At 34.5% G+C, this 24057-nt stretch overlaps 1 protein-coding gene across 3 annotated transcripts in view; it reads left to right on the forward strand.

Moving 5' to 3' along the window:
• NIPBL (NIPBL, cohesin loading factor) overlaps positions 1-24057 on the forward strand; it is a 110796-nt gene that overhangs the window by 72973 nt on the left and 13766 nt on the right. For all 3 annotated transcript variants that reach the window (XM_017730231.1, XM_017730232.1, XM_017730233.1), the window contains 22 exons: positions 425-511; positions 2686-2917; positions 3588-3739; positions 4491-4571; positions 5664-5764; positions 6853-6991; positions 7195-7277; positions 8348-8480; positions 9335-9478; positions 12939-13028; positions 13278-13492; positions 13594-13696; positions 14563-14661; positions 14753-14899; positions 16541-16675; positions 18042-18140; positions 19649-19702; positions 20809-20917; positions 21491-21627; positions 23119-23259; positions 23568-23661; positions 23772-23926. In XM_017730231.1, the coding sequence (XP_017585720.1) occupies positions 425-511; positions 2686-2917; positions 3588-3739; positions 4491-4571; positions 5664-5764; positions 6853-6991; positions 7195-7277; positions 8348-8480; positions 9335-9478; positions 12939-13028; positions 13278-13492; positions 13594-13696; positions 14563-14661; positions 14753-14899; positions 16541-16675; positions 18042-18140; positions 19649-19702; positions 20809-20917; positions 21491-21627; positions 23119-23259; positions 23568-23661; positions 23772-23926 (2730 nt within the window). The remainder of the gene's footprint in view (positions 1-424; positions 512-2685; positions 2918-3587; positions 3740-4490; positions 4572-5663; positions 5765-6852; positions 6992-7194; positions 7278-8347; positions 8481-9334; positions 9479-12938; positions 13029-13277; positions 13493-13593; positions 13697-14562; positions 14662-14752; positions 14900-16540; positions 16676-18041; positions 18141-19648; positions 19703-20808; positions 20918-21490; positions 21628-23118; positions 23260-23567; positions 23662-23771; positions 23927-24057) is intronic.

Raw genomic sequence — 24057 nt, forward strand, 5'->3', positions numbered from 1 at the left:
CTTTGAAGTTAACACTGATATTAAGAATACATTTTACTATCTTTCGCGGGAATTTATTTCTCCTTGTTCATGCAGTTTGGATTTTCTCCTAATTAAGCTCTCTATGGTCAGTTAGAATTTGTAGATCATACTTGGATTTGGCAGGTTTCTATTTCTAGAAGCAAAAATGTGTAACTACACAACATTAATGACAGTTGAAAAATCTGTTTCTATGGATTTTGCTGCTTGAAAAAGCAGTTTAGTTGTAATCCTAGAATATATTTTACCTGTTTTCGTTATCTGCATTCTCCTTATGCCAAATTGCTTACAATTTAAGTGATTCAGATTGTACAAGCTCTGTCCTTCATTCCTCAATGTTCTTTTCAGCAATTTGGAATCACTATTCTTCCTGCAGTTGTTTGATATGTTTCTTTACTTGTTTTAGCTCTCAACAGATAAAACAGTAAAAGTCCTGAATATTTTGGAGAAGAATATTCAAGATGGATCAAAGCTTTCTACTTTACTTAATCATGTGAGTTTGAAATTTCATAATTCCACACCATTGTGCCGAATAGTTTTCTTCACTTGAGTCCTATTTAGCAATAGGTTCAATACTGTATATGTGTGTGAAAGGGATTTCTGATATAACATGTGTGATTGACATTGCCAAATTTTAATACTTGAAGCAAAATTTAATTACTTATATTTTTTCAGTACTAATCATGTTTTACTATAGTAGTGATGTATTAAGAGCAATTGTATTTTCTTTTGTTTATTTTAGATATTATAGTTTCATCCTGAAATATTCGTGGTAATTCAGGTGTAATTTGCATTGTTGGACATTTCTTTGCTATGTGTCCTTAAAACATCCCTTAAAAAATGAAAGAAATACTGCAGTTTTCACATGGAGTGTTTCTTTCTCCTGAGCATTAAGGGGGAAGTTTAAGGTTTAAGTGTTCTTACACTGCAAAGTGACAGTTGTCTATGTAAATAAAATTAACATGAAGTTTAATACTATAGGACGTGGGGTTTTTTCCTGGTATACCTAAAACTACTCAAATATTTTGAGGTTTTATGAGGTTGATGTCCTGTATTTCACATTTGATATATTTATTTGTACACTTTCTATTCAAAACAACATTCTAGCAAGATTAGAATTGAGTTTTATAGAAAAAAACTCCTTATGTGTAGAAATAAGAGAGTAATTGTTTATATCAGAAAGGAAGGATTTCAACTAGCAAATGAAAACCAGAGACACATTATTTATACCTAAATACTTTCATCTAGACAGTTTGTAGGGGTTTCAAAGTTTCAGTAAACAGTTCTGTGTCTTTGGCAGTACAAAAAATGCATAAAAAGAAAGTGCTGGTTTACCTGGTCTACTTCACTGTGATGAAATTTTTATGGTAATGATTTTAAAGTGATAATTTTCTTCTAGCTTTTTGAAGTAAAACTCAAAATTATTAAGTTTTCAGTTAATGAAATTGTCCAGTGATTGCAATTCAGAGACAAACTTCGATTAAAAAAAACCAAACAAATTTTAGATTTTTCTTAAAACTATTAAAAATTATTAAAATCATTGTGGCAAAGAAAGCCTCTGCTATGGAGTAAGCTCGCTACTTTTACAGTGCAATGAAGGTATCTTACCTCCATGTCAGTGTATTTTTCAGAGGCAGAGGATGCTTTAATATCCTTTTCATTTCCAAGATTAATTTGGGGAAATTTTTTTCTTTTCTCAAGGTTTCACTTGTGTAAGTAGTAAATTCCTTAAAGCCATTATATCTCAGAAATATGCAGAGAACTCCTGATCTGCAGATTTTTGTTGATTCTATAATTATGTATATCATCTATATAATGCACTGTTCTATTGGTTCAAATTCTCTTACCCCAAAGGCAGAAAGCTGTTACAGTTTCACTGATGTGTAATTTTTACAAGGAAAATCAACCGTGTTGAACTATGGTGGTTTCATACAGGTAGTAAATTAGAGCCCTTTTCTCTGGAGGCTCTGTGTGTGCCAGAGAAGCTATGAGAAATTCTACCTAGCTTTGCTGTAGTAATGTTGCTACAATATTTAAGTAGTGCTGGATGGTCGTAATTAACCTCATGTATGTTTGGTTTAGTATCTTATACAAGCACAGTAATATAGAGACTCAATAGCCTATGGTATCTGAATGGACATATTTGATAAGACATACTTTAAACCTGTTGATAATAGATGGGTTGGTCTATGAAGCGAGAAAGTTGTGTACTTACAGATTTCATGTGACTTGCAACAGTCTTTGTGTAAGAATTCCCTCTAGTGGCAGAAATCAGATGGATCAAAGCAGCAAGTGGTGCCAGTGAAGAAAACACCAAATGAAGGAATTAGATTTTGCTTAATGTACAGTGGTCTTAAATAGAGCATGTAGCAGTCTTCCCTCATAGTGCTTCCCAATGAGACACAGAAAGTTCTTTGTATTCTAGCAGACGAATACAGAATACAGGACTTTGAAGACGTGTAGCTTAGGGAGGCATTACAAACATGTTACTAGTAAAACAAATATTACTTGATTTTTAAGACAAATTATTTTGGTATGAAAAAGAAAATACAATATTTTATATAGGCGTGTTTGTAAGCATATTAAGGTAATTGTTTCTTTTTTTTACTTGGTGAGAATAAAAATTTTACTTCTTATTCATGCTCTCCTGTGTTTCTTGCCTTGCAGAATAATGACACTGAAGATGAGGAGCGATTATGGAGAGATCTTATTCTTGAAACAAAGACAAAATCTGCTGATGCGTGTCTTACTGCTATCAATATTATGACATCACCAAATATGCCTAAAGCTGTATATATTGAGGACGTCATAGAAAGAGTTATTCAGTACACAAAATTTCATTTGCAAAACACTCTCTATCCTCAGTATGATCCTGTGTATAGAGTGGATCCTCATGGTGGTTAGTATGCTAAGAAATCTTTCCATATTAAAAGCTATAAAAATTTCATCTACTGTATGATGATGTAAATGATATGAGTTTCTGGAATAAGATTTTTATATGCAACTTTTATACCGATAATTCTTTCTTATCACATTCAACATCCTGAATTAATGCACTGTGTTAGTCTGAGGATGATGTAACATAGAATAAAAGAACAATTAAATTTGTCATCTGAAGAACTTAGTCGTATAGCACCTTGGTTTACTGCAACAATGTCAATGTAACCAAAGTATCTAGGATAAAGTATTTAGAAGTTTGAAGTTCAACTTTTGTGTATAGTTATTATAGGTAGGAATAAGTAATTTCACAGTCATAATCTCCATGTATATAATGATTTGTTTCAGGGAAAACTATTTAGCTTCTAGCCTCTTGTTTTCATGTACACACCTACAGATGCATGACTCCAATTTCAAGAACCTTTCTAAAAACCTCAGGTCCAGAATTTAGAGTAATTATGAAAAATAATTATCATGTGAAATTCTTGTTTTCCCACTGACGCTACTAAGTAGTTTTTCTAAATTGCTTTTGCAAAGCTGTAGTTGTTTTGGGGGCACTCTTTGAGGAAGATCATCTTTCTAGTATTTGAAACACTGAAAACATTAATGAATATATATATTTTATTTTATAGGTGGTGTTCTAAGTTCAAAAGCAAAACGTGCCAAGTGTTCAACCCACAAGCAAAGAGTTATAGTGATGTTGTATAACAAAGTTTGTGACATTGTCAGCAGCTTGTCAGAGTTGCTAGAGATACAGCTTCTCACTGATACAACTATTCTTCAGGTAGGTTTTTTCAGAATTCCTGTCCAAAAATGTTAGCTTTGCTTTTCCTAGAGTGAATGTAAAGTATGATTGTCTCAGTGACATGAAGTCTGTAGTCAGTACAAGCTTTTGAATTCTTAACATCAGAGTGACTAGTTTGTTGTGTAGTATGTCGTCTGCATCTTCTCTTGTACACTTAAGAAAAGTTTAACTTGACTGTATTCAAGTATAGAGTAGCAGAATCATTTACACTGGAAAAGATCCTTAAGAACATCAAGTCTAAACTGCCTAGTGCACCACTAAACCACATCCTTAAACATCATATCTGCATGTCTTTCAAATACCTACGGGGATATTGGCTGAACTGCTTCCATGGGCAGCCTGTTCCCATCCTTGACAACCCTTTCCATGAATAATTTTTTCTTAAAATCCAATCTAAACCATGCCTGGCACAATTCATGGCCTATTTCCTTTGTTTTATCACTTGTTAGCTGGAAGATGAGACCAACCTCACCTGGCTGCACCCTCCTTTCAGGGAGTTGTAGAGGATTATAAGGCTTCCCCGACCCTCCTTTTCTCCATGATAAGCGGCCTGATAATACCCCCTCAGCCACTCCTCATAAGACCTGTGCCCTAATTCAATAACTATTTTAAAATAATATGAAGTAATGGTTGAATGCCTTACCTGCCGAATTAATAACCTGCTTGTGAAACTGCATGAATACCAGTTTGTTAGTCAGATATACTTAAAAAAACTTCTTTCCATTAATAGGTGTCATCGATGGGAATAACACCTTTCTTTGTAGAAAATGTCAGTGAGCTACAGTTATGTGCCATCAAATTAGTGACTGCAGTAAGTACTTTTTAATTTATGTGTTCATGTGCCTGTACTTCTGAGAATTCTTAGGACATTTACATAGGCTGTATTTTTTCTCTGGTAGAGAATTGGAGTGTAGAATTAATGTTATTCTTGCACATTTTTACAGCTTGATATCATAATATAGAAACAGTATTATATCTGCCTGAGCTGCTCCTATTTGTAGAGAACTTATAGAAAGAAATTGCCTACTTCAAGAAAAAAGCTTCTCAGTTTTGGTTGTTACTTAAACACAAACTCCTTCCTCTTGCCTGTCCCTTTTTTTATCGTAAGAAATCTTTTTTTTTGTAATCTTAAATCTTAACTGTGTGGCTTTCCTTGTTTCCTGTGTTAAGATTTGAAATTATGCAATAAGGCATAGAACTAGTATGGTATTTCTGTATAATAGAATAAATTCTTTTCCTCAGAACAGGTGACTATATGAAAAAGTCACAGGACAGGTAAAGTATTATTTCAGGAAAAATGTAGTGGAATACAAATGTCCTTGTTCAAGTGGGAGCTTTCCATCTTTGTAAGGATTATATACTTCAGTATTCTGCCCGAACAAAAGGGGAGGCAAAATCAGCAGTCCTGACCCTGTAAATTGAAAGAATATGTCATGTCAGGCAAGCATTTAAGCCTGGCATATAAAGTAAAACTGTTTTCTCAAATGTACTCTGCAACCTACCTGTGTTCATGTTAATTGTGTTACCCCAGTTTTTCTTTGTACTGAGAGAAAGAAATACAAAGTCCAAAAACTCAGTATTATACTGTTTGACTTTATAGTGTGTTATATCATCGGCAAAAATTTTTTAAATAGGAGGTATTTTCAAGACCTGTTACACATTTATGTTACATAAGGATTTTTTTTAAATCTATATTTGGAAAAGTTTTTATGTATTTTATAAAGAAATGCTTGAATTGAGAAAGCATTCAATTAAAAATCCATTAAAAATAAGGTGAATTATAATTTATTAAAGTGTCATGTGAAGTGTATGCTGTCATGTATAATTATTTACAATATATTTTAAAAGCAATATTTTATGTAACAATAAATCATTGTCTAATAATCCTGTAACTATTAAATAGGTGTTTTCCCGGTATGAAAAACACAGACAGCTAATTCTAGAAGAAATTTTCACTTCCCTTGCGAGACTACCAACTAGCAAGAGGAGTTTGAGAAACTTCAGGTAACTTCTGACATAAATTAATAACTGGTAGGCTGTAGCTTGTACAGTTTTGTAGATGTAGGATTTTAGGCTTCATTGATAACTACACTGAAAATGTGAATGTAGCTGCACTTTTTACAGGTTGAGATTTCAAAACAAATTGTTTGACAAATGTCTTGTAATAATTGCTGGGCTTTATGCTATCACTTTAGTCGCTATTTACAAAAATAATTGAAATATCTTTTTATTTTTCTCACTAAGAATGTGAATGGGTGTAATGTTAGCATGTGTTGAGAATTATTTTTTGTTGGTCAATTCTTTAATTCTGTTTGTATGGAGTTACATAATTTCTTCATTGTTAAATCTTTATAGGAAAATTCTGTCTGAATTTCTTTGAGGGTACACTCAGAGCACCCTTTTCAGGAAGAGAATCAGTTTCATATTCATATCATCTCATATGTCAGGGTTTACCACCTTTTCATGCTGTTAAGCTTAGCAATAGGTGGTACTGGTATATGTATGGGCAGTAAACTCAAACTTTTTCTGAGCTTATGTTAGGGAAAAACAGACTTCTTACCAACTTAAGACAGTTGCCTGCTGAAGTTTGTACTCAGCTATGCTGCTGCAGATTATTGTAGGTGTAGCTGTTGTACAAGTCAGTCCAGGTCATGGTCATTTATTTTCTGTTGTTTAAATGTCCCCTACACATTTCACAGATGTTAAATATTACGGAAAAATTATTATGGCAGCAGTTCAGTATGTTTTGTTGTGTTGGAGAGGACATGGTATTATACATAATAAGCTTATTATTACGTATTTTAGTGGTGTATTAGGTGTTTGATTTAGTAAATATTCCTGTGGCTTTTTCAGCTAATGAACTGTGTGCTGTTTCATTTCACCTCTTCTGTGCAAGAGCAATACTTCCTGGTTTTGTTAGATCAAATGTTACACTGCATAAAAATAAGCAAATTACTGGATAAATGTCTATAATGTAGATTTCTTGCTGTGGTAATAATTTTTGAAAGGTACTGCTTAGGAACAAAAAATTTTCTTGTGTTTTGTCCTTTTTGTTTAATTTTAGTGTTAATACTGTCTTTTCTTATTAACAGGTTAAATAGCAGTGACACTGATGGAGAGCCCATGTACATTCAGATGGTAACAGCACTAGTTCTGCAACTTATTCAGTGTGTGGTGCACTTACCATCAGCAGAAAAGGATTCTAATTCAGAGGAGGAATCAAACAAGAAAGTAAGATATTTTAAAAAGCCATTTTTATGTGTGTGCAGAAATTACTTATGTGCGTTCGTAGGTATAATACGTTATTACACTGCTCTAGTAATCAAATATTATAATTTTATGTCTGCTGTAATTTTTTGATGCATGAAAAATGCTGATCTGGAAATTATAGATCTATGCTAAAATAATAGACAAATGTATCTTGTTATTTTTAGGTGGATCAAGATGTGCTTATTACTAACTCATATGAAACAGCCATGAGAACAGCACAAAACTTCCTTTCTATTTTCCTTAAGAAGTAAGTACTGTTGCATTCTTTAGTGTATTGATGAAACCAACTCCAAATGAATATTTCAGGACAAACCTGACCACTGAACAGTGATAAATACCTATTCATAAAGTTGTTTTTAATAATATATTTTATAGATGCCTAAGAGAGCTTCTTGCCTAGACAAAAAGTTTATAGAAGAGAAATTCTGCAGAGTGTTCTTCATACATTTAAGAATCTGTCTCACAGTTCATGTAGGATTCCTTTATTACATGTCTGTTACTTATCTGAAGCCTGAAAGAGAAGGCTGAGCAAATATTTAAGTGGTGAAACCATATTGATTCAGTCATCAGATATAAAAAAACCTAAAAATTACTTTCATTTAGCTAAAGTTAGGAATGTCAGTTGCTCAAAAAGGAATAAAAAATGTACCTGAATTAACCATAGGATTGCAAAGAGTAAGTCTTTAGGTCTTTTATTGTATTAATTTCTACACTTAATGCTGAAAAGCTATTTAATAAGCCATCTAGCAATTGCATGCTTCTGATGTTAAACTTAGGGATGAAAAGTCCAAAAGTATCAGGTATGTTAACTTTTGGGGTTTTGGTTTGTTGTTGGTTTTTTTTTTTGGTTTTTGTTTTTTTTTTTTGCATTGACTGGAACCTTTGTGAAGCATAATACTAGGATGTCTTATCACTATCAGATAAATGAAACCAAGCTTAAAGAATATAAACATTCCAACTCTTAAATATCCTACTCTAGCTTCATTTTTGTAATTCTACCTACTTTTTCTGTACAAGTTAATGCAGACTTCAATGCAGAGCAAAAAATAAAAAAATCTTAGGAACAAAATTCTACTATCATGTATTAGCTGCTTTATTTCCAGTGCAACTGGAAAAGTTGCACTTTTTAAAGGTATTTTTAAGCTATTTTTCTGCAAATGAATAAAACAAATTTTCTGCTAGTATTTCAGATTTGTTTTCTTGGAATTGCATAAAACTGTTTTTTCTGATTAAACATAGGATTACTTCTGTTTACATTAGAAGAAAACCATATGTGGCTGTTAAATTCACTTACAAAAAGCATTTTCTTTTCAACAGGTGTGGCAGTAAACAAGGGGAAGAAGATTACAGGCCACTGTTTGAGAACTTTATTCAAGATCTTCTTTCAACAGTCAATAAACCAGAATGGCCAGCTGCAGAGTTGCTACTTAGCTTATTAGGAAGGCTATTGGTAAGGAATTCTTGGTTTTAACTATATGAATTCATTTCTTATTACAATGAAGACTTGTTTATTTCAGCATATATCACTACTATGTAATACCTAAATAATAAAATTTTGGTTAGAGGATCACTCATAAAGAGCTTGTTAAAAATTGTATGTATAGTTTCTCGTGGAAGTCCAGTTCCATTAGTTGATTACATTTTCAACATAAAAAAGTGTCATTGCATAGCATCTAAGAAGTGCATATATTTCTTTGGAGTAAAGTCAGCCTAATAGCTGTAATTATACATATTAAATATCTTCTCTGGACTATTCCCTTAGCACAGAACCAACTAAGAAAATAACTGAGTGGTTTGGTTTTTTACAACTACAACAAGTGCTTATGACATTCTAGAGAATGGGAATGTTTTTGTTTGTGTGTTTTTTGAGTGTTGCTCTTAAGTATTATAATGTAATTAACACAGTAATTTGAGCTGCTTCTTGAAAAAATATTGTATGGTCCTGTTCTTGGTATAATGTAGCTTTATGTTATGTGAATAATGAGGAGGTAGCAGTATGGTGCTACATAAGGTGCACTTATGGCTGCTGTTGAAGATCTGCTGTGCTAGTTGTCCAGTTTGTTTAATGAAAATACATATTTTAAAAAACTCTAACAGACATATTTAGGGAGAGAGAGAGAGACCCAATAAAGAAAGAAGCATTAATATAAAGTAAGTAATGTGTGTGTGATATAATAGTAAATTACATATTTTTATGCAATATGGAAGTTGGGTGGAAGTTTTAATAAGGTAAAGCAATCTTTTGTGAGAAGAATATCAGTGGCATAAATATTTATTTTTAAATGTCTATTCTGCTTTTCTTAGGTTCACCAGTTCAGTAATAAATCTACAGAAATGGCATTAAGAGTTGCATCACTTGACTATCTTGGAACTGTAGCAGCAAGACTGAGGAAAGATGCAGTCACTAGCAAAATGGATCAAGGATCTATAGCCAGAATCCTCAAACAGGTGCGAGAGACATCCATGGCAGCCGGATGGAAATCTATCCATTCAAATATTTGAAATTTTTAAATATACTTGAAGAATTGACATGATGGAGAATCAGTCTTCATTCACTGTTTAGGTTTCTGAATCAAATATACACAATTTATAAGTATCACATTTGTTAGCTCATGTCTTCCTTGCACCATTTCTGTAGTGATCGTATAAATCAATTTATTACAGTGGTTAGCCAGTTTTCTTGTGACAATACTGAGGAAATCATGGAGCAACAGTTGGCTTCTATCTTAAGAGGCCTTAAAGATACATATGAACCTGCATTTGCTATTGCAAAGTGGAACCTGAGCTTCTGATGCTCAAATACATGCTTTAGAGAGTTAATCTATTAGTCTTGTATGGTTAGTTTTTATGTGGTGTAATTTGAGGGTTTGGGGGGGTTTTGGTGTTTTTTACTGAACTTGCATATGTGTTTGAGTGGGTTGATGCTGGCCAGATACCAGGCCCCCACCCAAGCTGCTCTCCCTCCTCTCTGCAGCTGGACAAAGGGGAGAAAATTTAACGAATGGTTCACGGTTTGAGATAAGGACCAGGAGAGATCACTCACCAAATATTGTCGTGGGCAAAACGGGATCAACTTAGAGATACGAAGGGAATTTTCTACTAACCAAATCAGAGCATGATAATGAGAAGTAGCATAAGCCCTTAAAAACACCTTTCCCACCCTGTTCCCTCCTTCCCAGCTCTACCTCCTACCCCAGCAGTGCAATGAGACAGGGAATGAGGGTTGTGGTCAGTTCATCACCCAGGGCTTCTCTCACCAGTGAGGGAGAGGAGTCATTCCCCTGCTGCACTGTGGGGTCCCTCCCACTGGAGACAGTTCTCCATGAATTTCTCCAGCATGGCTCCATCCCACGAGCAATAGCTCCCTGCAAATGCTGCAATGTGAGTCCATCCCATGGGCACCAGTCCTCCTCACACTGCTGCAGCAGTGGGTCACTGTTCCACGGGTGCAGTCCTTCAAGGACAGGCTGCTCCAGCCTGGGAGCTGGGCCCTCTTCCCACAGGTCTCCCACAGGATCCAGTGCCTGGAGCATCTCCTCCCATTCCTTCTCCACTGACCTTGGTGTCTGCAGGGCTGTTTCTCTCACGTGTTCTCACCCCACTTTTCTCTGGCCACCATTACATCTGCACAATAACTTTTTTTCTTTCTTCTTGAGTACATTACCACAGAGACATTACCACCATTTCTAATTGGCCCAGCCTTGGCCAGCAGCACCTCCATCTTTGGAGCCACCAGGGACTGGCTCTGCTGGACATGGAAGCAGCTTCTCACAGAAGCCACCCTTGTAGCCCCCCCAATACTAAAACCAGGCCATGCAAAGTCTTTCATTAGAGAGTGCATATTTGGATTTCTGCTAATGCTGCTCAAAATCTGCAGGGGTGGCCACATATGCTAAAGCAGTGTATGCATTTGGGCTCTATACAGTACATAATATAAGAAAATCTCGTGTCCCATGTGTCCTTTTAAAAATGGGGACTTCCGTATTTCTTATGGACGCTATACATTTCTCTCTGAACTAACTGTTCTCAGGATTTCCCTTTCACTTCCCTGAAAAGATTACAGATCTATTACATTTACTTTATAATGACCATTAGATTTATATTGAAGGAAAAACTTCACAGGCATTCAATTAAAGAATTGAAGTCATCTACTCCTTTATGAGGCTGATTCTTCCCATAATTTTTTTCAATTAGAAAATTCTACAACATACATTGTCAAATATTTATGTCCATGGCATAATATAATTTATACTTCTATATACTAAGGGATTATAATTCTCCACTGTTGACAGTGATTCTGACAATTTTACATTATACTTAGTGAGGAAGTATTTTAGAAGAATCCTTTTCTCTTTTGTTATCCTCAGAAGTTGTAATAGTATTGAAAAATATCCTAGAAAGATTTATACCTGAGCAGTGACCTGAATTTTTCTGTTTGGTTTTGGGTTTTTGCGGGATCAGGTAGTTGCTAGGCATTGGCGTCTGCAGAAAATAAAATTGCTGTGGGCAGTAGGGTGATAAAAATATTTCTTTCAGTTTCTCAGGAGACCTAACATCAGTGGTAGACAGTACCATCCATGCATTGTTGGAAGGTGTGTACTATGCAGTACCATCAATCAGGGTAGACTGTTGTGTTATTTATAAATTTGTAAGAGAAGAACAATGAGTACAGGACAGCTGAACTTCCCTTTCCTGTTCAGATGGCAAGAAAATAAGATGATCCATTGGTAGCTGTTGTCATCAGAAACTTAAACTAGTATTTCCATTCAGAAATTAACTCACACCTCTACAGATTTTTCTTTCCTGCTAAATTGAATACTGCTGTTGGATATTTTCTTCTAAACGGTGATACTATTGCCACGATATTTGTCAAGGATTGATAAATGCATATAAGTGCTCTCTACTATGGTTTGGACCCATGTTTCATAGAATAGGTTTTAGGGGAAAATCTATTCTGTTTTGACATTTTCAAACATATATTTTTTTTTAGAAATAGATTGTCTAGTTTGTTTGAACACTTGTGCATGCTTTTCATGTTTATCTCTTGATACGTTGATGTCTGGGCTTGTTAATTGTACCTTTCTCCTCTTGCTGATGCTTGCAAGCTATGTTATAGCTGCATTTGTGTCAAGATTCTCGGTCAGTGCTGTTAATACTGAACTTAAGATCGTTATAAGTTAGAAATTTCCTTGCTGAAGAAGAAAGTTTTCTGGCTGAAGAATTTTAAGCCAAAAATTATTCTTCTGCTTTCATTTTGATTACTGAATATGATTTGTTACAGGCTTCACAGTTTGTCTTTGATTGTTCTGGTTTTTTTATTTGTTTGAAAGTAGCTAGGCAGTTAAGCATCAAGCACCCTTATATTAATACAGTTATTCACAGAATTCCAAATTTATCAAAGGCTGGAATTCCTACTCACAATTCGCACATATGTCAGAGTGTTAAATATATATATATATATATATGCATATATATATATATATGTAAACCTAATCACTATGTCTTGTAGGCATGCTTTGAAGTCTTGAACTCATTCATTTTGGAGTAAAAAAAAAATACCTTTTTCTGCTGTAATATCAGCAACTGCAAGGATCTGCATGTTTAAGTATAATATTGAGCAAATAAAAGTGGTTTATGGGTTTTGCCCTTTTTTCTTCCTCTGTGACAGAGGCTCCTCATGCAAGATCATAGAAGGAAAACAAATCAATCAGTCTGTCTTAAAACCAGTCTTATTCTTGTCTTAATATTTTTTTGACTTTTTAACTAATTGGTTAGAAAAATTATTAATGCTCTACAATTATGGAAACAACTGATTTGAGTGTATTTTATATGTGGACATGCAGATTTTAAGATGGTAATTATGACTGTGCAATATTCTTGTTTATAGCTATCTTTCTACTTCTGACAGGTTTCGGGAGGAGATGATGAAATTCAACAGCTGCAAAAGGCTTTACTAGATTATCTGGATGAGAACACAGAAATTGATGCATCATTAGTGGTAATTTTCAGCTTTCTTTCATTAGGAATGTATATAAATAATTTCAGTAACATACTGAATAAAATGATTTTTGATTATGCATATTAGTGCTTCAATTAAATTGTCACCCTAACATATACTGTTGATTGTATTTTTTAAAATAATGTTGATGCATTAGATGCATTCCCTAAATCTCATTATAAATCTGTTAATTTTCTTTTTCTGTATCTGTTGGTTTTGTTTTCTGTGCATCCTGCTCTATTTCTCCAGTTTTCTCGGAAGTTTTATGTAGCTCAGTGGTTCCGTGATACAACTATGGAGACAGAAAAAGCAATTAAATCTCAGAAGGATGAGGATTCTTCTGAAGGAACTCATCATGCAAAAGATGTTGAGACCACAGGACAAATCATGCATAGAGCAGAAAGCCGCAAAAAGTTTCTTCGCAACATCATTAAAACTGCTCCATCTCAGTTCAGTACATTAAAGTATGTTTCATTACCAGTTACTTCTTTATTAGCCATGCATTTGATGTTTTAAGTAATTTTTTTGTGAACACATTCTGATTAACACGTGGAATTTATTTCAGGATGAATTCTGATACTGTGGACTATGAAGATGCATGTTTGATTGTTCGCTACTTGGCCTCTATGAGGCCGTTTGCCCAGAGCTTCGATATTTATTTGACACAGGTAAACTGTGCTGGAAGTCTTAGTATAGTGAGGCATGGTTGGATTCTGATTCCAAACACTTTCACAGCAATGTGCCATATCTGTCCATTGTTGACCAGAGGTATTTACAGGCCATGATAACACCATGTACTTTCATATTCTGTATTGATGGCATAAGTGATTAGGTTTCTTTTTCTTGCATGCATTTTGTATGTGCACACATTATTTTATTTATTCATGTATGACTGTGGCAAAAATCACTGTATGCACACAGTCAGAGGATCGTTACAAAGTGTTGAAATATTTTTCACAGCTTCTGTAAGGTGCTTGCTCCTTTGGTAGGATTAGCTCATGAAATTGAGCGTAATTTGATTTGAAAGGAAAAGCTAGACTGGCCAGTTGTTTGCAGTCCATGTTACTGTCACTTTGGAAGCTGCTGTTTGACCAGCGTAATTTCTTGCTTTTTATCGGAGAAGGGGCACTAACATATTGGCAGAATGACATGTTTGAAATTCAGTACTAGTTTAGGTTGCACTGCTTAAATTGATCTGCATACAAAGCCATTTTTAGAGTGCCTATATCCAACATTGCTGTTAAAAGAACCATGGTGAAAGCTACAACTGAATGACAGGAGTAGACTTTGAAGTTAAGAACCTTTTAAGCCATCTTAGAGAACTAGCAAATCATGGTAAATATCCATGTGCAGTTTTCAGTGCCATGAAACATCACTTACATGCACCTTTTTATTCTCTGAGAAGATAAACTCAGCTTTTAGGTATTATTATTTTAGTAATATTATTTGTATGTTATTCTGCTGCATTTTTGCTCTCAATTATAATTTGCTACCTTCCCAAAACAATTGAATCTTTGTTTTTGTTCTGTTCTAGATTCTGCGTGTACTTGGTGAAAATGCAATTGCTGTTCGAACAAAAGCCATGAAGTGTTTGTCTGAGGTTGTTGCTGTAGACCCCAGTATTCTAGCCAGGGTAAAGAAAGAAATATCTACCATGCCCATATCATCCTTAAAATAAATCTTTATTTCTTAATCTGAATCTTTGCTTCATATGTTCTTTTTAGCTGGATATGCAGCGAGGAGTTCATGGGCGGCTAATGGATAACTCCACTAGTGTACGAGAAGCAGCTGTGGAGCTGCTCGGACGATTTGTGCTCTGTCGTCCTCAGCTTGCTGAGCAGTATTATGACATGCTGATTGAAAGAATTTTGGTACGGTGATTTGTGGTATTTATGGTAAAATAAGTGGCATTGGAAAATTTGGTTTTAACTGAGCATATTTAATAAATTGGAATTGTTTGAATGGTGAGCCCTCATGCTTTTAAGAGCAACCTTGTAAAATGCACCACTTGCTTCTAGGGAGGCTTTATTATGTTGAAAGGTAAACTTCTACAGAAAATTGTACTGCATCAGGACCAGGGTTACATTCCTTTTGATTTCATTATTAGTGCTCAAATTAGCTATGTCATGGTTTAAGCCCAAATAAAAGTTTAGCACACACCACTCAGCTGCTCACTCAACCCCCCACCTCTCTTACCCCCACTCTGGTGGAATGGGCAGGAGGATTGCAGTAAAATTCACGTGTTGAGATAAGAATATTTAATAATTGAAAATAAAGTAAAATGCAATAATAATGATAAATAATAATAATGGTAATAAAAAGGAGACAAACCATTGATGCACAAAGCAATTGCTCACCATCTGCTGACCGATGCCAGAGCCCCGTTCCCAAACCTAGATTGACTGTGCTTCCTGGTAACTCCCGCCAGTTTATATACCAGGCATGACATTCTGTGGTGTGGAATATCTCTTTGGCCAGTTCAGGTCACCTGTCCTGGTATGCTCCCTCCCAGTTTCTTTTGCCTACCTCCTCATTGGCAGAGCATGAGACCAGGAGGGGGGAAAAAAGATCCTTGATTTAGGATAAACACGACTTAGCCAAAATGAAAACATCAGTGTGTTATCAACACCGTTCTCATTCTGAATCCATAACACAGCACTGTAACAGCCACTGAGAAGAAATTAACTCTACCCTAGCTTTAACCTGGACAAGATGAAATAAGGAATTTTGCTACGTATTTGAAGTCTGAAATACGGATCATTGAGGGCAGCTTTTCTATGCTATTTTTATATGCTAGCTTTTTTGAACGGCTTATTAGAGTTTTTTTACAAAAAAAGTGGAGGTTTTGTCTAGTTGTTCAATGTTAATTTAACTGTAGAATAACATTAGCTCATAGCATCCATGTCAGGATTTTAGTCAAGTACTACACATGTGCTATAGTTACAGGATGAAACAAGTTTGTGAAGGCTTTTGGAGGTAAGTAGGTCACGTGCATACAATACTGCATAAAGCAGTTAAACCTGACATTCAGATTCAACAGATTTTTAATAAGGTGATACGAAGTGGAGCTCCTCATCTACCTCTTTAGATGAAGCCTAGTAAAATGAAAAGGACTGCTTGCATGTATCTTATCCATAAGCTTTATCCAAAGGCTTAAAAGTATTACTATCCAAATCTATAGGGAATCTCATGTGTTCCAATAAAGTAGCTAAAGCATCACTGCATCTGGCTTGTAAGCTCTTGAGTTAAGAAGTGGATTATACATTTACAACATCATGAGCTCTTAAATAGGAGGGTATAGATGGAGAAAGTGTTCCAGCATTCTGGGAACTCAGCCAGAACTTTTAGAACAAGTTATGCTGAGCTTTTTTTAAATGCATTCCAGAAGATTTTAGTTGCCTTTTCTAAATAAGTTTTGCAAGTCAGATTGGGTGATCTTCAAATACTAATCCGTATAGAACAAATTAATGTTTCTGAATTGTTTTCAAGAGTGTAATTCTTTCTCTTTACAGGATACTGGTATCAGTGTCAGAAAAAGAGTCATAAAGATACTTAGGGATATCTGCATTGAACAACCAACATTTCCCAAAATTACTGAAATGTGTGTGAAAATGATTCGGAGAGTCAATGATGAAGAAGGCATTAAGGTAGAATGAAACATATCCCTCAGAATTTTAGTTATTGTTACTTTAGTGTTTCCCTATTTTGACAAAACAAAAGAAGTATTGCATTGCTCCTTTGTAATAATTATGAGTTATGAATTTTTAAGAGCCAATATTTTAGCTTTCTGTAATGCTCTCTGACTTATTTCTCTTTCTTTTCTATCCTCTGTTTTCTGTAATTTCTTTCTGAGAATTGAAATATTTTAAATATTGTCCAGAGATTTTTTTCTTCTTGCAAATATTTTCTCTGGTGCTTTTCTAACAAGCAAAATTGGCATAAAACTTATTTCTGCAAATTAATAAATTTTAAGTAAAAATTAACTACTTGATATTAATATATGCCATATATAATTTTCAAAGTTATAAACTATTTATCTGTGCTAATTTTGTATTAATTCTATGAAGCAATTATTAGCTCTAAAATGTTGCTTATGTGCTCATACTCTACGCTTTGTGTGGTGTGTGTTTGCAGAAGGGCACAAACTTAAGATGATGTGTTAAATCATAAACCTGAGGATTATTTTGTTTAATTTGACAAAATAATTTTATAATTTTTGAGTCATTAGGGATACACCTGTAATAATTTTGTATCACACTCTCAGTAAAATTTGAGAACTTTAAAGCTGCAGCAGATATTTTTACCTCTTGAGGTACATTAATGTAAAGTGGCTTTCTGAGAAGACTCTTAATCAACAAGTAGATGAACAGCTAAAGCCAAGGTGCTGTTGGAAATGGAGGATGACCTTGTTCTCTCTCCTCCTTCCTTCTACTTTTCTAACAATATGAGAAAAAATGGGGCATTAACTTCAATGTGATTTTAACAATTCCATTAATGAGAAGTAATTTGGAATAATTTTTGTTCACTTGCATTCTACTCTGTATTGTCCTCCATTCAAAAACATTGGAAGGGAATATAATTCCTATATTTGAGTATAGAGACTTGGTTTCTCTCTCTTTCCCACCTTGTCCCAGCTGTTTTGTAAACTAAAGGAACCTACCACTGCTGCTGAAGTTCTGCTTTAGGAATTGTTTTTTCAGCTGTCACGTTCTCAGCTGTGTTTTCCTGAGGAACACCAATTAGTGCAAGAAGGTGGTAACTTTATTTCCTGTAGCATCAGTTCCCATTGTTTCATTTTGCTGAAGTTTGACTTGAGATCATTATAAGTCCTGTAATAGTAGATCTGGGTCTGTCTCAGACAACATTTCCTACTACAGTCTCACTTAATTTGCATAATTCCTTATGAAATGGCACAGATCATCAGCAAATCTATTGTATGTGGATGTATTCGAAATAATACTTATGTGACAATATAAGTTTATTTATTTCTGCTAATATTTTATTTTCCTTCAGAAATTAGTAAATGAGACATTCCAGAAGCTCTGGTTTACTCCAACTCCACACCATGACAAAGAAGCAATGACAAGGAAAATACTAAACATCACTGATGTGGTATGTTAAACAAATTTTATTTGTGTGCAAACTTCAATTTTGTTTTTAGTATCTTTGAAGTATTATCTGTATTTTTTTGAACATGATAATTTGTCAGATGATTTCCCTTTTGTATTTCCTGGCATGAAATGTATGCCAAAAATATTCATGTGATTGAGCAGGCTGTAGGAAATTTTCAACGCTCGCTAATCTGCTGGCAAGAATAACTGTGATCACAGTATATTCAGGTTCTATCAAGTACTTGTTCAGTTAAAATACAACCAATTTCTATTGTATGTAACATTCTGCAAGAATTGCTAGTAGCAGCATATAGTTAAGCCTACCTAAGAACTTGTCTCTTAAAAGAAAATTTTCCTCAAACAATTGATAACCTTTATTTGGCAAGGTTAATAAGCTTTTTTAATAAATATAGGGTCATGTTTTTGCTCAGAGTAAATTGGTGTCTGCATAATTGTATCTTCATTTTTAGGAGCAGCAAATTAAATAGCATCTCTCCAAAATAACAAAATCTGTTCCAGATAAAAATGCTTTAATTTGTAGTGAAAATGTGTTGTATAAAACCACTGTGCTGAAAAGGTGTTTTAATATCAATTATACGAAGATGTAAATCTCAATAAAAAACTCACTTCATTACTTACAGTTTTAACTTCATTCTGCTTTACAGTATTTTGAAAAATTACAGTCTAGTTTGCATTTTTGCTGTCTGACAAGTCAGTCAATTTGACTTCAGTTTAATTCTCAGTTCTCCTGCCAGTTCTAATTTGAAGCACCTGTGTGCTGTTCCTGGCATACAATACCAGTGAAGGCTTGGTTTGGTTATATAAAAATATGTGTATATATACACATAAATAAATAAATAAATATGTGTGTGTGTATACTCCTCTCTGGTGCCCAGTGTCTGGACACAAGGGAATGGCCTGAAGATGTGTCAGGGAAGGTTTACGTTGGATATCAGGAAAAGGTTCTTCATCCAGAGGGGGTAGTTGGGCACTGGAACAGGCTCCTCAGGGAAGTGGTCACAGCATCAAGCCTGGCAGAGTTTAAGAAGAGTTTAGGCAATGCGCTCAGGCACGTAGTGTGACTCTTGGAGTGTCTTCTGCAGGACCAGGAGTTGGACTTGATGATCCTTGTGGATCCCTTCCAACTTGAGAGATCCTGTGATTCTATGATATACATGCATGTCCATTTTCAAAGTGTCAAATTTGTACTTAAATTCGTGCAAAATTTTCTACAAAACAGAAGTTTGTCTTGCACTTAGAGACAAGTCTCCAGTAAAGCATGTAGGCTTGTGTTTGAAATTTGTATTTGTACGAAATACAAATTATAGAGTCACTTAAATGGTGGGAATTATTTTTCAAATGTAGAAGACAGTTTCTGGTCCCCGTTGTTCCTAATGCATATGAAAATGTATGCACGTTTACTGTTCTTTTGAGATGACATTTGTATTGAAGTAATTTTTCCTCATATGCCTTTTTTATTAACCAGTTTATTCTCAAAAATACTTATAGGTTGCAGCTTGTAGAGATACAGGGTATGATTGGTTTGAACAGCTTCTTCAAAATGTAAGTAAAAATTTTTGAATGTATAGTACAATCATTGTTAGAATTTTAGTATTCCTTTTGCTTCTAAAACACATGGAAGGGGGGGGACTCCAAGAGCAGTCCTACAATAGACAAATTCAATTCCTGCCCTTTAAACATTTGACCTTTTTTTCTATCTTTCTCGGTGCAGTTTTCTTTGACGTTAGTTTCTGTCTTTGCAAATGATCTCTTAAAAATACTTCACTTCTTGGTTTTGGGATGAGTTTCATGTGTTTGTTTTTAATTTCATTGGTTCTTCAGTAATGACTGACATAACACAAAGTCCACAGCTAAGATACTTAATTCTGAAATAAGGTATCTAGTAATGTAGATTTTTTTTAAACAGTAGATAAGTGTGTTTTCACATTCATTGTCTTTGCTACACAATTTATGGAAGCAGTGAATCCTCAGAGTATAAGTTACTTCTTCATTATATTCTACTTATACCAATATTTCTAAGAAGTTTGCTTTGTTTATAGCTCTTAAGTTGTGTTGTCATTCTGCACATCTTGCATGCACTGGTTAATTTTCAAGCAAAAAATCCTTTGATATGAGTAAATCAGAGCCTCTTCATTAAGAGCCTCTTCACTGAAAAAAAGGCTATAATACAGACTCGATCCTTCTTAGATACTAGAAGAATCTTCATGGACACAATTTTAGTATCCAAAGTCATATGTAAAAAGTTTGAATAAAATGTTTATACACAGGTATGTTAGATCCTCATTTGGTATTTTAGCATAGGGCCAAAAACATTTGTTTTGAATTTGCTCTTTATTTCTCTAAGCATTTAAAAAATCTTCTAACTCCTGTTAGTTTCTGCATTATTTCATTAAGCATAAAGCAGCTTTCATCCCAATGGAAAAATCAGGAGAACTTCTACAGATTTTTATTGCAGTTACTTTTTCTTTACTTATGTTGTATTTTTACTTCCCATAATTTTTTTTCACCATGTAAGTTTTATGGAGAATTAAATACTTTTGTAGTCTAAAATTCTTGTGTATCTGTAGTTATTGTTATAAAACCAGCATGTATCCTATGCAAATGAATGCAGCTTTACACTAAACCATTTCCTGTTTCATCTGCTACAGCTGTTGAAGTCAGAAGAGGATGCCTCATATAAACCTGTGAAGAAAGCCTGTACTCAACTTGTTGACAATTTGGTTGAGCACATTCTTAAATATGAAGAATCTTTATCAGGTAATATTATTTAAAACTCAGCTAAAATCCTTTGAATTTTTTATGATACTGTAACAGTTGTTCAAATCACTTCATTGTAAGAAGTTACTGTTCCAGAATTCCTGTTATAAAGCTGATTGTAATAAATCATTGCTCTTAAGTTATGAAATTTTGAGCACTGTGTAATAATAAAACTTCCCTAATCTTCACTAGCAAAGTACAATAGGAGAACTACTTTTAAAATAACTTGTTCTAAATTTCAGATCACTAAAACCAAAACAAACGTGGCAAATTTTGTTTGCATTAGTATGTTCTACCTTGTAAGAGGAATCATTAGCTGGGCTAGTCTAACATTTACAGTAGGGAGTTTAAAAACTAGTGATGTCTTTGATGCATCTTCACTTCTTTTTGAAAGTCTTTTGTGGTCTCTTAAAAATGTTAACACATTATGTTCCCATTTCTAATAAGAATATTCTGTTTTGATCTTGAAAGAGATGCAATGAAAGAGGTACTTAAACATTAGGTCATATGTTTTTCACTGCTTAAACAGTATTTGGTCTTAATATCCTTTTCATATTTTCTAATCTTTTGCAGATTCTGACAATAAAGGTGTGAATTCTGGTCGCTTGGTTGCTTGCATAACCACTTTGTTCTTATTCAGCAAAATAAGGCCCCAGCTAATGGTCAAACATGCCATGACCATGCAGCCATACCTGACCACTAAATGTAGTGTAAGTAGAGAAAATCAGTCTTTTTTTTCTCTAGATAATTGAGCATGAAAATGAACATCGATATTGAATACTTGATGAAGTTTAAGGTAGGAAAAGAAAACTTAACATTGTAGGGTTTTTTTCATGGGCATCATAGCTTTGGAACTTACTAGATCCTTTTGAAGATCCCTGTAGCTTCTAAGATGTTCTTCCTCACTTTCTCCCTCCATATTTTACAGCCAAATGAAACTGAAAAAACCAGGTTTTCTCCTGTTAGGAAGTAATTTCTTAAAATTTAGTTTACAGTCACGGTCTTAAAAGTAGTTAATATTTAACATATGAGTCATAAGACTAAGGGTAAGGTTCCATAAGATAGAGTGATCTAATATATAGCAAATATATGAGAAGAAAAATGTCTTACTCCATTCTCTTCTAGACTTCATCTCTCACTTCTCTAGCTCTAGTGCTCTTGTATTCCTCTGTAAGACATTGTAGAGAGTGCTAACACTGAAAACCTCCCCAGCTCAGGTCTCTGAATCCTTGCAGTGGTTTCTGCCATTTTGATCTGGCACCCTGATCTGTTAGAAGGAGCAGGGCAGGATCATGCACCCATGGCTCAAGGAGGATGAGCATGGGTGGGTGGCAGCAGTCCCTTTCAATAGGTAAGCTGCCCAGGGCAGGCTTAAGGGGTAATTTTCACCAACGTAGGTTGTAGGTACAGCCTGGCATTTTCCAGCCATTTTCCACCTTCTCTAGGCACATTTACAACAGACTCTTAGAGCTGCTTCTGAACAAACAGTATTTAGAGTTATCTAAATATTTACTTGCTGCAGCTCCTTTAGTGGGTTGCGTATGGTTTGTATTTACACATGGTTGAGATGAATCATAGAATTACCACTGACAGCTTGAACATGTCAAATGGCTTGATACTAGCATTAGGGATTTATCCTGATTAGCGAGCTGGATTTGTCAAAAGTCCATTTCTAGCAGGATGTCTCTTTAATAGATAAATATTTTCCATAGGTTCCACACTTAACATATACATACAGTCACAATAATGCAAACCAGTAGTAATTTTAATTGTAATTTCTACACTTGTGCAAATTATTACCTTTTGTTTAAGGTGCATTAAGTCATAGCACAACTTCATGTTGTTGCTGATACCTGTTTTCAGGTGTTGTGTTTCTAGTGTGCATATCTCAGAAAGAGTTCCTAGATTTCTTGTAGGACTGCAGAAAGTTACCAGACCCAAAGGTTTTCAGGTCTGATGCAGCCTTGATAAGAGGTGTATCCTGCTCATCCAGACTTTTTTCCCCAGAATACCTGTAGTAAATAGAACTGAATTTCATAGTAATACGTCATTTAATAGCAGGTGTAAAATATATAAATATTCTTTTAGATGTTTACCAAATACCTTAAATAAGTTGGAGTTTTCAACTACCAGTGCATATTAATAGTACTTAGCATATCCATGGCCAGAAATGTTAAACACCATAAATGCTGTTTTTTCAGACCCAGAATGATTTCATGGTGATCTGCAATGTTGCAAAAATCTTAGAGCTTGTAGTGCCGCTAATGGAGCACCCAAGTGAGACCTTTCTTGCCACTATTGAGGAAGACCTCATGAAACTCATCATCAAATATGGCATGACAGTAAGTTTTTTATTGCTACTATTCTACTGATTACATTTCACATGACTTTGGTTTAAAGACAGTCTTGTCTTTATTATGAAGATAACTTCTGAGTCATGAAAAATCAGTGTACTTGGTTTACGGGGGTTTGCACTGGTTTTGCTGTATTTTAATGAGTTTGAGCAGGTTTTCAGAGCAGTCTAGGGATGGACATCACATGATATTAGATTGTTAATTTTAGTTCAGCATAGGTTTTTCCTGCATAACTTCACAAAAAGCTCAATTTAAACTTCTAAATAGATAATACATTTGTTCTTTCTTGCTCCTAGGTTGTTCAGCACTGTGTGAGCTGTCTTGGGGCTGTTGTGAACAAGGTCACTCAGAACTATAAATTTGTGTGGGCCTGTTTTAATAGATACTATGGTAAGTAAAATCATAAAAAGTAATTGTCACTTGTCAGTATTGACTACAACTCTTATCTTAGGGATATACCACAATTAAACACTGTGATAAAAACTTTTATTTTACTGCAGGTGCACTTTCTAAATTAAAAAATCAACATCAAGAAGACCCCAACAGTACAATACTTACTGCCAATAAACCAGCACTCCTTAGATCACTTTTCACTGTTGGAGCACTGTGTCGACATTTTGATTTTGATCAGGAAGATTTTAAGGGCAACAGTAAGGTAAAATAACATTTATTCTCCATGTCTTATAATGAATGCTCTGCTTTAATTTGAAAGCACATTATTCCTAGTCCCCCAAAGCTATATATTTTTCCATAATGCATATGGTATAGCTTTCTGGTTTTTAATAC

The sequence above is a fragment of the Corvus brachyrhynchos genome, unplaced genomic scaffold (genome assembly GCF_000691975.1).
Source record: "Corvus brachyrhynchos isolate BGI_N302 unplaced genomic scaffold, ASM69197v1 scaffold42, whole genome shotgun sequence".
In the NCBI taxonomy this organism is placed as follows: Eukaryota; Metazoa; Chordata; class Aves; order Passeriformes; family Corvidae; genus Corvus; species Corvus brachyrhynchos.